This window comes from Morone saxatilis, unplaced genomic scaffold (genome assembly GCF_004916995.1).
Source record: "Morone saxatilis isolate NCDOM2014 unplaced genomic scaffold, NCSU_SB_2.0 Contig21, whole genome shotgun sequence".
NCBI lineage: Eukaryota > Metazoa > Chordata > Actinopteri > Moronidae > Morone > Morone saxatilis.
The window spans coordinates 8,527,138-8,539,810 of NW_023339774.1; the positions used below are offsets into that span (position 1 = coordinate 8,527,138).

The window sequence follows — 12,673 nt, forward strand, 5'->3', positions numbered from 1 at the left end:
CAGTAAAAGTAGGCTACTAAATATATAGAGGCCCAGTTCATAGTATATGTATAAATACTTAAACATCACGAATGTTGCAGCTGATAAAGTTTAATATACAGTACCGTATAATACATCACGGTTTATCAGTTGATTTATATTTTGTATTTGACCTTTCCGACAATTCGCTTATAAACTTAAAATATACTTTCAAGTAACTTTGTTTAAAATATATTTATTATTTATTTGAAATGTACAGCACAAACATGGCGTCACAAAGTTTGATAATGCTGCTTCATTTCATTCATTCACAATAGTGATTAAGTTAAGGTTGAATATTTTGTACTTCCGTTGCAATCACCAAATTATAGTTTAAACAATAGTGTATTTAATGTTGTTACAATAAAGACTTTAAACAGAACAGGACAAAGAAGTGGACTTTAATACTAATGGCACTGCTACTTGTGTTTGATTCTTTTCACACATCATACTCTTCAGAGAGAATCAAAGCTTTGTAGCTGGCAATCATCTCTTTCTTCTTTCTTTTGAGGCCAAGTGTGCAGTTTGAGTTATGAATGGGCCACGATCATTACCGTCATTAATGTCAATTATCAGAGACTCTGGTTTTGTTGCATCTTTTCATTGAAGCTGTCCAAATGTTTTGATTCTTACAACTCACCTAAGCATTGATTTGCAGATTAGTAAATAACCACATATAGCAATTAAATCGATTGGCTCCATGAATACATTACTGAGTTTATTTTTTAAATAATTTATTTACCAAAGATGGAAGATAGACAGAAATATCGTTCTTTAAGAAATATCCTAACATTTAGCCTATTGTTTATAATATTATATTATTAGATTTTTTTTAATCCTTGTTAGTTAATGATAATGTCTTATTTATCCACGTATGTTTATATGTTCCCCTGTTCAGTTAATTTTTAAAACTGGATTTCATTATTGTTGTTATATATCATCTGACACAGGCAAACCTTTACCACCTTTTTTTGAAGACAAATAAATTGTCTCCAAATCTTTGTTCAATATTTATATTATGTTATAATATAACATATATATATAGTTATAGTATATTCTCAATCTAAAATATGAAACTGAACGTATGGACATGCGCAATCGATCCATCATGTCAGTATTACCTTCTCAGTCAGTTACTAATACTAATAGCTACTAGTACTAAAAATTAAAATGCAACATGGAAAATAGGAATTTTTTCTGCATTAGAGTTGTGTCAAACATTGACACAACATTACCTGCCCCCAGCTGTTAGATTGTCTCCTAACAGACTGCGCTACACAAAGCATTTTCTGATTAACTCCCCATTAATCACAGCGCACTTGTGCAGCTCCTAATCTCCTTAACTAATGTTATTGTCATGGCTTCTTATCAAAGGGATCTCTAATATACAAAGCAACAACCATCAGAGTGGTGGGCTTTTACAGTTTTCACACCTCGACCACTACAAAGGCCAATTGGTTTCGATACACAACGACCCTGTCACATCTGAGTCTTTGAGCGCTCCCATGGATCACACACCCCCTCAACCATCCGCGACTTGACAGATCTCTTCAAAGGCCGTCAGGATGGAGGTGTGTGGGTATAAAACCGAGTCCCAGCATCTCACCGGCAGTCAGTTGGAATCTACCTGTGGAAGAGACAACACCACGCTTTGGAATTATGAAGGGACTAGCAGTGGATTTCTCTGTTGCGCTTATTCTTCTGGTGGATTTGGTTCTGGCTCTCGCCGCACAGCCCTTTTTAGGGATGCACCCTGACATACTGCTCCGTGGGATGAGTGGCGGACCCAGACGCACCGTGGAGCGGCAGCAGACGGGCAGGCTGCCCCTCTACATGATGCAGCTCTACCGGACCATGCTGACCGAGGACCGGGCTAAGACCCCGGCCGCCAGCTTGAGCCACATCAAGACGGAGGACAACCCCGCTCTGCACGACTCCGACTCTGTCATCAGCCTTGTCGCTAAGAGTGAGTATTCAACAATAGAAACAAAATTAGATCTTTTTTTAATGGAGTTTGGCATTGTGGCGCATTGGGTTGCAGTGCACATGGGCTATATGTTATTCTATTTAAAACTATGTGGATTTCAGTTACCTTCATTTAATCATTTGTCTAATCAAACCTTGCTTGTATTTTATTGCAACTCCCAATACTGTCAGAGCTGCAATAGTCTTTCTGGGAAACGTTAAATGACAAGTGTGTTAGCCAATGAAATGCCTTATCTTATACAAGTCATAAGTAAGACTAACCAATTTTCTTTACTATTATCTCTTTCAGGCTGCCAGCAGATTGGCAAAAGGTGGTCCGTCACCTTTGACATGTCCTCCATGTCTGCCAGCGACAACATCCAACTGGCCGAACTTCGCATCCGCCTGCCTGCCTTCACAGAGTCCTCCCGAGCCTCAGTGGACATCTACCATTCCCACAGGGACCAGTGCTCAGGCATGCACTGCCCAGAGAACAGGATGTTCCTGGGCCGCCTGAGAGCTCATCCCAGTTCGATGGTCTCCCCCTCCTCCTGGAAGGTGTTCAACATGACCGAGATGCTCCTCCGCTGGCTGCAGCGGGAGCACTCCACACTCAGGATGGAGGAGGATGAGGTGAAGGAGGAGGAAGAGCAGGAGCAGGAGGGAGACCAACACCCTGCAGCCGACCGGGTCATGATGGTGGTCTTTTCGAGGCAGAACCCAAACGGCCAGCGAATGCCAACACTCATCCGCACAGCAGAGCACTCCAAGTACGTCAGCCTGGACAGGGAGCGGGTGGCGGCCGGGTCTGGTTCCAGGACCAGGAGCCGCAGGTCCAAGGGGCACCACCACACCCAACAGCAGAGAGTGAGTGGAGCGGCTCCTGCCAGCAAGCCCACAGAGGAGGAGAAGGGTCCTCTCTGCAGGAAGGTGGACATGTGGGTGGACTTTGACAAGCTGGGCTGGAGTGAGTGGATTGTCTATCCCAAACGGTACAACGCCTATCGCTGTGAGGGGAGCTGTCCTACACCAGTAGATGAGACCTTCACACCAACCAACCATGCATACATGCAGGTAAGACTGAAATGAAGACAAACTCCTTACCTTTCTGCAACATGTGTACCTATTAATAATACCCTATATGAAGAGATGAGTTCTAATCAATCTTTTTTTTTCTTTTTCTCTCCAGAGCCTGCTGAAACTTCACCACCCAGACAAGGTGCCGTGTCCGTCCTGCGTGCCAACCCGCCTGGCACCACTCTCCATGCTCTACTACGAGAACGGGAAGATGGTCATGAGGCATCACGAGAACATGTTGGTGGAGGAGTGCGGCTGCCACTGAGCAAAAGGCCTGAAAATCTTTTGGGTTCCTTTTTTTTTTTACAGTCTACAGCCACAGAGGCACAAAGTGGATGGATGTCCACAGGCACTTTACAGAGATGTGTACAAGAAGGGAACTACTCTAAATCCCGGACTCAACTCTCTAAATTATGGATTTAAAAAGTGAAGTTATAAATTGTTGGTATGTTTTGTATAAGAATAGGTGACCTAAATTGTGCATTGGATTGCAAGGGGGTGAGCTATAATTCAAGTTTATAAGGTAATTGATCCAGTTAAGATGAAATCAAGACAAAAGCACAATATGGTCACTGACTGAAGCACTATAGAAGATTCACATAAGAGGTACATAAGAGGTCTTATGTACAAACTGTTCCTTTTATGCTTGGAGACAGACTTTTTTAATGCCACTAAAATGAAATGTAGAATGGTGTAAGCGCCTTTTATTGAGATGTTTGGGTCACATTGACCCATGTGTATGTTTACTATGTACAGTAATACAATAAATTATTTTTTATCTTGAACAAAGTGTCTAATGGTTTTTATTTCTGTGTTTTATTTTAAACTACCTGGGTTATGGTAATTCATAAGGCATAATACGCCTTGTACACATTTTGACTTGTTTTGTAAAGCACATGTGTAGGAGGACTTGATTCTATTTAGGTGTGCAAGTTCAGGGTGCCGGTGTTGTGCATGCTGCCTCACTGTCATAGCTTTAAACCTGAATGGAATGCAGCCATTGTTAATGTCATTAGTAACACCTGTGCCTCTCCTGCTGAAATATTGTGGTTGTTTTCACACTTTTCATAAGTGTTTTCTAACAAATATTTTTAGGTTTTCAAAGATTAAGATGAACTGGTTGGTTTGGTAAATGTATGTCTGGTTAACTTCCCCACCTCCCGGAGCTCTTCTGTTCATTGTGGTAAGGGCCGCTCCAGCTCCCTGGGTGTATTAGCATCTTTCAGCTCACTGTTTCGGTTTTATGAGCCCCGACTTTACTGTTATATTTCACTCACTTTGGTTTCCAGCTAAAAAAATTAAAAACACTACCTGTCCACCACCAAACAGCAGAGCTAAAAAGTTAGCTAGCTGTCGAACACAACGGGTGAATATAGCTTGAATTTAGCATCTAAAGCTACCCAGTTTTTTTTGTCAGGACAGGAAAGAAAACTGAGTATTGGACTTGCATTCATCAGGTGAACATAAACACGACTCTAACACGAAAGCTAATACAGCTTCGTATCTGCTGGATGTGTAAATTAGCAACTGTCTGCTATCAAATTCGCTATATCAGTTTAAAAGAAGTTGAGGTGTCAGTGTTGTTTTGCTTGTTTCTGCTGCCCCCAAGTGGCAGATTATTCTCATTGCAGATTTCTAAACAAGAGTTCCCATAATATTCAAGTATATCTGGTTATTCTAAGACTGTTTCTTTTCATAATGAAGCTAAATACATTCAGCAATTTATTTGTACAACACAGAATATTTTAAACATGCGTTTAAAGTCACTGAATGAGTCGCATCACGTAAAATATTAATGGTTTATTTTTCACAAGACTGATTTACATGTCAAATATGTCGCAGGTCATACAAAGTCAAGCGTACGTAAAAGTAAAGAAACAATTTTATGTATCAGTTTTATAAGAGTACAACATTTTAACACATATTAAGCATTACAAAAAAATGCCATCTGTTTTTCAGAACGAATCTGAAAGTGGATTACACAGTTTAGTAAGACTCATTTACACATTTTAATCCCAGTAAACCAAAAAAAAAGCAATGACAATGTTGGGAATCACTTTCGTAGTTGACTCTCTTCAGATGTCCATTTCAAACTGGGCATCTTCTAGAAAAAGAAAGAAGACATTGCAGTTGAGTAGGAGGAAACAGACAATTACAGAAACACATTGAGGCTCATCGCTCTCATTCACATTTTAAATCTACAGACACGTTTACCTGCGCTCTCCTGTTTATGCAGGATGTGGTCGGTGTTATTGCTGGGTGTCTGTTCAGGCTGGTTTGTGTTGCTGGATGAGTCAGGTTTGAGCGGCAAGGTGACTCCTGGGATGTCGGGCATTTTGGGAGGCGTACGGGTCAGAGGAGACGTCCGGCACTGCAAGAGGAACTTCCTGTCATAGATGATTCTGGTACCTGCAGGCGACAGCCGCAAAAGACACAATAAAGTCAGCTCCTGTCAGTATTTTGTTATTATTAACAGTAGTATATGTATATATACACATATACACACACATATATATATTATCAACCACCTCCACAGTGTATTCTGAGATCTACTTCTTCTCTGTTAGATGACTCTAACAGGGTGCTTTTACTATATACATGTCCATACATACCCATGACCAATGGACCAAATTATTTGATCATCCATATCAGTGACACACCTTCAATGACCTAATTGGGTTTTATCTGTGTAAATCTGCCCCACCTGGTGATGTGGCAACAGAGCACAGTATCAGTTATAATGGACATGTGGACTCTGTGTCAGCTTTCTCACAACCACAGAGGGAAAACATTCTCTGCTTTACTTTTATCAACACGTTGGAGATTTCCCAAGGTCTCAAACTTATAAACGTTTGAGGAAAATACTGAATACGGGCCAAACCACCGAAGTGTGCTGATGAGAGTGAGTTGTTGTTGGCCGTTCTGTGTGCTGAACGCTGATATCATCTGTTCCGTTTCCATGTCGACTGAATTAAAGTTAAACTTTTAAATTCCCATTAATAATTCATACCAAAAGTTATATTCATCCAGATTTTAGGTCATTTTCTTTTTTTGCATAAAGCTAAAATAGTGGTTTTTGCTTTCCTTTTAAATATAACCAGTGTGACCTAGTGGAGCTCAGATCTAGTAAACATGTTGCTGCAGCTCAACAACTGCCTGCTGTAATAACAAGACTATAAATAGGTTAAGAGTGAGTAGGGGCCTATATTTGACCGTATGGTTGTTGATTGTGTAAGTAATCTACACTACAGGCTACTGACACTGAATACAGAAGCATGCCATTCATAATTGAATGAATATATATTCATGTTAAACTTTCTGAAACAAGTACAGAGTGTCTGATTCTGTAATCAACAGATTCATCATCCGCAGGAGCCATGTGGAATTATATGGGAATGAAAAATGATAACCATGTTTATACATTGACTTTTTCCTCTGGCATAAATAAGGAAATACATCTACACAAAGCCACTGTGGAAAAGATAAAACTAATGCATGACAAACTGACACCAGTGTAGCACTACAATGATTCCGCTGGTCTATTACTCAGGCAAAAGAAAACAAGAAGGCGAAAAAGACTGTGCACTTTGCAGACTGCAGGATTTGGGTGCAGAGGACTGCTCCAATAAGTTTCCTATAACTCTATCAACTGGTGGTCTTTAGCCTTCACCAGCAGTCAAACATTAACAGGACAAAATAACAGGACAAGACCTATAGCCTGGCTCTCCAAAGTTTTTTTCCTTTACCAGGAACTGTTTTCATACCACAATAAATAAATAAAGAAAATAAATACGTATAATTAAACTAAAAGATGTCCCTGTACTGTCAAAAATAAAATAAAATAAAAGGTGTAAATTTACAACCCATCCAGTTCAATGTTTAACACAATGGAACAGTGTGATGGGGTGGAATATAAGTGAAATATTCGGATAACCTTTCTCCACCACACTGCCTCTCTCCATATCCGCATGGTATTCTTCTTTAATCCCTTGCAGGTGGCCCATCTTCTAATACCCCTTTAACTTTAATGTACTATTGACCGTTTGTCTTCTAATCCCTGATCTGACCCAGTACCTCCTGGCGTAGTGCTGAACAGAGTCCCTCCGGGGGTCGTGGAGTAGTCCTGGGGCATGTGAGCAGAATCGTGGATGGTGACCCGTCTGACGGCCGGGATGTCCCGGCTCCCGGTGCTCTGACCTGCCGCTGACATCTCGCACTGCACCGCGTCGACTAGCGAGAACACCACAACGGGGGAGGTGTTCGGGGACAGTGTGGAGGACGATGTGAAGCTACTGACCACAGGAAAGTTACCTCGTGCCTCCCTCTCCACGTGGTGTGAGCACATCCAAAACAACTCACAGACTTCCTACAAAACAACACGTAGAGCGGAGAGCTGTGATTGGCTGAAAGCAGGGGGCGTCACAACGTATGGATGTTGTAGTTTTTCCTGTTCCAGGAAGGCAGGAGCCTACTTAAATCCTGTGCGTTCAGTTTTAAACTGTGATAGTAACAATACATGGACTTGTGTACTATGTATTTGTATTATATGTGATTTTTCACGTGATTACACAAAGGAAATGTGTAGTCATGGCAAACCTATTAGCCTTTGTATGCAGTACAAGTAAATAGTTTAAACAAATACGTAAAATTAGAAAGCACCAAATAATAAAACTTTAATTTACAAGTCTCCACATGACTTGACGTGGAATAAATGTACATTTATATTAAGTTCCCTGGAAAATACCACTTATTGTACTAATTTCAAGGAGAATACAGTGCTCAGGTGGTACTCTTCCAATGAATTGATGGTGTAAACTGGAGAGTTTAATCAGCACAGAGCAGGTCAGCTCAACATGCAAAATTTGGGGTTTGGAGGCCCCTCAGGAACTCTCCGGGTAGAGCTCGGGCCCATGTATTAAGGTCCTTACCGCAGCAGACCAGGCTCGATTCCAGCCTGTGGGTCTTTGCTGTCCCCTCTACCTTCTGCTGTCTCTATCCGTTAAAGGCATAAAAAGCCAGTATATATATTTATATATATATATATATATATATATACATACAAAAAAACCAAAACATTTACATGGTACTGTCAGCATATATGGAAAATAAAGTTTCCAATTATAAGGAATGAATATTTACTTGGGTGGGAATAGAGCAGTTCCTTGAAGGAAATCAACAACAGCTTATAAATGTATAAATGATGTTATTTCCAGGATCATATTAGGTTATTTTAGAGATATCATGTGAAGGACATACACCACTTCAAACTAACACTGAATACAATCGTCCATGTAGGAATTATTACGGTAGAAACATGCAAAAAGGCTGCATTCATTTATCACTTTATACAAAAGCTCGACACAACATTTATGTCACATCTTTGTTTATTAACTCTTGTAAATGGTTTGAGCTGGTGTACAGGGTAAGATGATCTATACATATCTTCATGTCAGAATGATTCTGATTGAAAGGCTTGTATACATATTCACGTTTGTTTATCCTCTCTCAAGGACAATACAAAAGAAAAGAAAACAAGTGGTCATAGCTACAAAGCCTCTACATTCCCCATGATGTGGGCGTTTGCCTAGTCTAGATAATGCTTAAAGAACATCCATAACAACTCTATGAGGGTGCATAGCATTCTAATTAAATATATTTTGTCATATATTTATACATATATTTTCATAAAAACATCTTTTTTTGTGCATGTGCGCAGTTGCATTCCTTAGGATAGAGTAATATGATATTGCGTTTACATTGTCATGTATCCATTCTAAAGGAGTATAGGTGATCTCTATTCTTTGCAACAGTTAAAATTTTACAATACTTTTTTTTTTAAATACATCGTCGTTGGTTACACGTCCTCTCAAGTCACAAGCCCAATAAAAACGTTTTCTCTTCTTCCCCCGATCCAACAAGCACTATCTCTCTCTCTCTTTCTCGTCTTTCCTCTCTCATTCTCGTTCTCTCCTTTTTTTTTTTTTTTCTCTCCTCTCTCTCTCTCACACACACACAACACAAACATGGTGGAGTTGAATTCATCATAGTGCAGAGGCTCACTGACAAATTCCAGTTAAATAACTCCTTAATTTATCATTTCACTAAGTGACTAAATGTACATTTCCTCTGGATTTAAAACGGATCAAGTGGTCTGGTCTTTTAACTGTAAGCTAAACAAAGGGATAATAACTCAAAGTAAATGTTATAATCCTTAAGATTTTAGTTTTGGTTGATTTGGTGACACCTTTTCCTGGTGCTAAACACACTCTAAGAGGCTCCCAGGGGCCATAGTCAGGGTTTTATAAATACAGAGGTCACTATCTTCCCTAATGAAACCCTACCATATAATACATTTTTGATTATCCAGCAAAGAAATGATTTTTCTCACATTTAATTAAAAAGCTTTCTCTACACACACTTTTAATGGTAGCTACTGCCTTGGTGGCTGCTTTGTCAGAAATGACAAAGAGCAACTCGTGTGGCTATTTACAGTGCAACCAAATGAACCGTATGCTGAGAATAATAAAAAAGATTAACTGCGAAGACTACAGAAAGCAGTCATCAGTGTCGGTGCTCGCCAATACTGATTGAACGTTGTCTTGCAAATTACTTGAGACATGTCCATGCACTGGTTTTTGTCTTCTGCATCATGTCCAGCAGATGGAAGCATTGTCTCCTGTGAATACTTTTTGCATGGCTATGCAATTTTAATACCATGCGGTAGAGTCCACAACTAACAATGAAAACTAAAACTGTATATACAGCAGAGGGGCAATTTCCCTTGCAAATACACTGAATGTTGCTGAGAAAATACCATAAAAAATGTCAAAAATAGGGTTCGATGTGTTGAAATCTTAAGGATTATGACTTTAACACAAGATGAAGTCATATATTTTCTTTACAAGGCCTAAATCCAACTTCTTTCTTGTGCTGATACAGTACAAGATGACATATAGAGACTAATAGAATCTGAAAGAGCGAGTTACTTTAGAGACTGAGGGAGTCACAGGCCTCCATCATTCAAAAGCTGTCAGCTGCATCAGTCATGCCAGTCAAGAGTTTAGACACTGTAAATATAAAGAGAGGGTGTCTTTGTCCTCTGGTAGTTGAATTCAAGGCTCAGCATTAAAGCCTTGACTTTATAAGAAAAGCTGATTTGGTAAAATTACAGAACAGGTTAAAAAATGTAACGCAAATAAACCCCGTAAGGACTATGTTTTTTGTCTAGCAGCCCACAGGAAGCTGCAAACAATTCATGTTTCACATGAATTTAATTGTATTGATTTACTTGGTGTACTTATTTGTAAATGGAGTAACACTTAACCAAAACCTGTCTGGCTAAGTTTTGTTAATAACTGGTGAAAATGCATTGGGAGAAACACAACCAACAGAGACGTCAGCTGTCCCTTTGCCTCCCCAGGAGCTGAGCAGCAGAGGGGAGCAAAGAGCTGAGTGGTTACTGACCACATACTGTTCTTTTTGGTCCTATCTGAATCAAAGACCTCCCCACCATACACACACACACACATACACACACACACTTACCATCCTGCTTCAAACGTTCCACCAAAACCCCCCCTCCTGCGCATCCCCCATCCCTCCCTAAATGGCCCCAACCCCAAAGTCTCCTTCTGAAGCACTCACTTTGTGTCCCGCACTCCTCTTTTGAGAGGAGGACTCAGAACTTAAAAACGAAAACATTTTTTTGGATTCTGACAGAGCAGAACTGAAAACCTGAGTGGAGTAACAGTGGAAAACATGTGATATGTAATTAAAAACGTGTGCTATATCGGATGAGGCTCTCATGTGCGCGGACTGGGCATGGAAAATATGTGCATTTGTGTGATGTGTAACTAATGTGTTCATTCATTCAGTGTCTCCCATTCAGGCTACAGTAGCATTTACAGTACTTAAATATTATGTTTTGATTCCCAGGAAATGTGTGCTACTATGATATATGACCCTTTCATAGTGCTGCCGTCAGGTTTCTGCATAAAGTAGATGAAGGGAACAATAGGTGGTTTACGGTGATGTGTTTTTTTTTTTTAAATTGGGAAACACTTACAATTACAACTTAAATTACTCAGAAAAAGACCAGAAAAAAAAGTGGAGTTCGGTGGTTTCTACCTTTCGGCAGCAGCAAACTCCTCAATAGGTATCAGTGTATTAAGTTAACATATCCTGGTTTATATTTTGCTACGTTAAGTGCTGAAAACAAATAATCCCTCTCAGGCCTCCGCAGCCCCGCACTGCTACAGCTGAGTCATCTGATCTTGCATCAGTGCATCCTCTCTGACTCATTTCCCATCAAAGTCGACGGAACCGGTCAGAAACGGCACAGCTTCCCAACGTCAAACACGACTGCTGTTCGTCCAGATGGAGTTTCTGTCTTCACTGAGGAGTTCATTCAGTCACACCTTTCAGTTCCAGATCCTTCATGTAGATATACAGAACCCTGGCTCCCATCTTCTGTGCTCTTGTTGTGTTATTGCTGTAGCAAACTCCCAAAAAACTATCCAACACTCTGACCAGGCAATATTTAATGATGTAATGTGTTTCTGATATGTGTATGCATGTGTGTGTGGGTGTGCTTTTGTTTGTATATATGAATGTTTGTGTGTCTTCACAGTTCACGAGTCTGGGGTCAGTGTTAATAAGACAATCACAGTGCTACCTGTCTGTCCTTGCTGCACAGTTCCTATCACGTTTAAAAGGAGCATCACGCATCATCCTCCAAATCACTACATCCTTACAAGAATCAGATCCTCCATGATTTCTTCCTTCATTCACTGTGTTTCAAATGAATGGACCAAATTTCGACAGCGAGGCCCTACAGCCTTTGCAAATAGGTAAAGAGGGAGCACACGCAAAGGTGGAGGAGCTATAGATGCTGATGGAGAGGCCGGTGATTTTACTGCATATTGACTGAGGCTACTGATAAAGGGTGAGAATCAAGATGACGTGCGCTACTGGGAGAAATGACGGAAGAAGGTAGAAAAGGTAACGAGGAAGGAAAACGTCGATCTTTGTGTTGTAGAGCTGCTGCACAATGCAATCAAGCAACCAACCCCTTTCCAAAGAAAACATTCCCCGTTGTCTGGAAAACACGTTTCACCTGAAAACACAAGGGGTGAAAGAGCCTCAGCTCCCTACCGAGGTTAGACAACGCTTAAAAACCAAGGTGGACAGGTTTCAAAAGGAAGGATAACAACAAGAGCTTCATCCACAAAGGAAAAGACGCCAGCACACGCAGACGGGAACACTCACGAGCAGGGGGAGCACAGCGGCTTTCTCATTCCAGCACTGAGTGCGCCATGACATCACAGGGGCAGCGAGCCAATCATGAGGCGGGGCTCAGCACCAAGCCAGAAGCAAGAAAACACATGCGGTAGAGAAGAATACACGCACACATACGCACACATACACACACTGACACATGTCCACTTAGCATAGAGTGCATATATCACATTGAGAATAATAGGGGAAAGGGTCCAGTGAAAGAAGCATTGGTAGGCTCAGCAGAGGCTTAGCTGTATACAGATCCATCCTTTGAGGGACTTTTTTTTTTTTTGGCTGTAGTGTTATTGGACTCAACTTGCTTGTCACTCCAGTT

General features: G+C 40.6%; 2 protein-coding genes across 2 annotated transcripts; one reads left to right on the forward strand and one right to left on the reverse strand.

Moving 5' to 3' along the window:
- Window positions 1-1,677: 1,677 nt before the first annotated feature.
- LOC118332946 (nodal homolog 2-A-like) lies at window positions 1,678-3,325 on the forward strand. Its single transcript, XM_035668395.1, has 3 exons — window positions 1,678-1,984; window positions 2,294-3,057; window positions 3,173-3,325. Exons 1-3 carry the CDS (start codon window positions 1,678-1,680, stop codon window positions 3,323-3,325), a joined length of 1,224 nt encoding a protein of 407 aa, XP_035524288.1.
- A 1,520-nt stretch (window positions 3,326-4,845) lies between these two features.
- LOC118332666 (eukaryotic translation initiation factor 4E-binding protein 1-like) lies at window positions 4,846-7,420 on the reverse strand. Its single transcript, XM_035668061.1, has 3 exons — window positions 7,135-7,420; window positions 5,275-5,469; window positions 4,846-5,164 (listed from the first exon to the last, which is right to left on the reverse strand). Exons 1-3 carry the CDS (start codon window positions 7,403-7,405, stop codon window positions 5,136-5,138), a joined length of 495 nt encoding a protein of 164 aa, XP_035523954.1. The 5' UTR covers window positions 7,406-7,420; the 3' UTR covers window positions 4,846-5,135.
- Between the last annotated feature and the right edge of the window lie 5,253 nt (window positions 7,421-12,673).

Bases quoted from the DNA above. Each gene is read 5' to 3' on its own strand.
- LOC118332946 (XM_035668395.1), top strand. From the start codon at position 1,678: ATGAAGGGACTAGCAGTGGATTTCTCTGTTGCGCTTATTCTTCTGGTG. The intron at 1,985-2,293 runs GTGAGTATTCAA...TATCTCTTTCAG, and splicing joins CATCAGCCTTGTCGCTAAGA to GCTGCCAGCAGATTGGCAAA. The intron at 3,058-3,172 runs GTAAGACTGAAA...TTTTCTCTCCAG, and splicing joins CCAACCATGCATACATGCAG to AGCCTGCTGAAACTTCACCA.
- LOC118332666 (XM_035668061.1), bottom strand. From the start codon at position 7,405: ATGTGCTCACACCACGTGGAGAGGGAGGCACGAGGTAACTTTCCTGTG. The intron at 5,470-7,134 runs GTACTGGGTCAG...TGTCGCCTGCAG, and splicing joins GTTCAGCACTACGCCAGGAG to GTACCAGAATCATCTATGAC. The intron at 5,165-5,274 runs GTAAACGTGTCT...TTCTTTTTCTAG, and splicing joins GCATAAACAGGAGAGCGCAG to AAGATGCCCAGTTTGAAATG.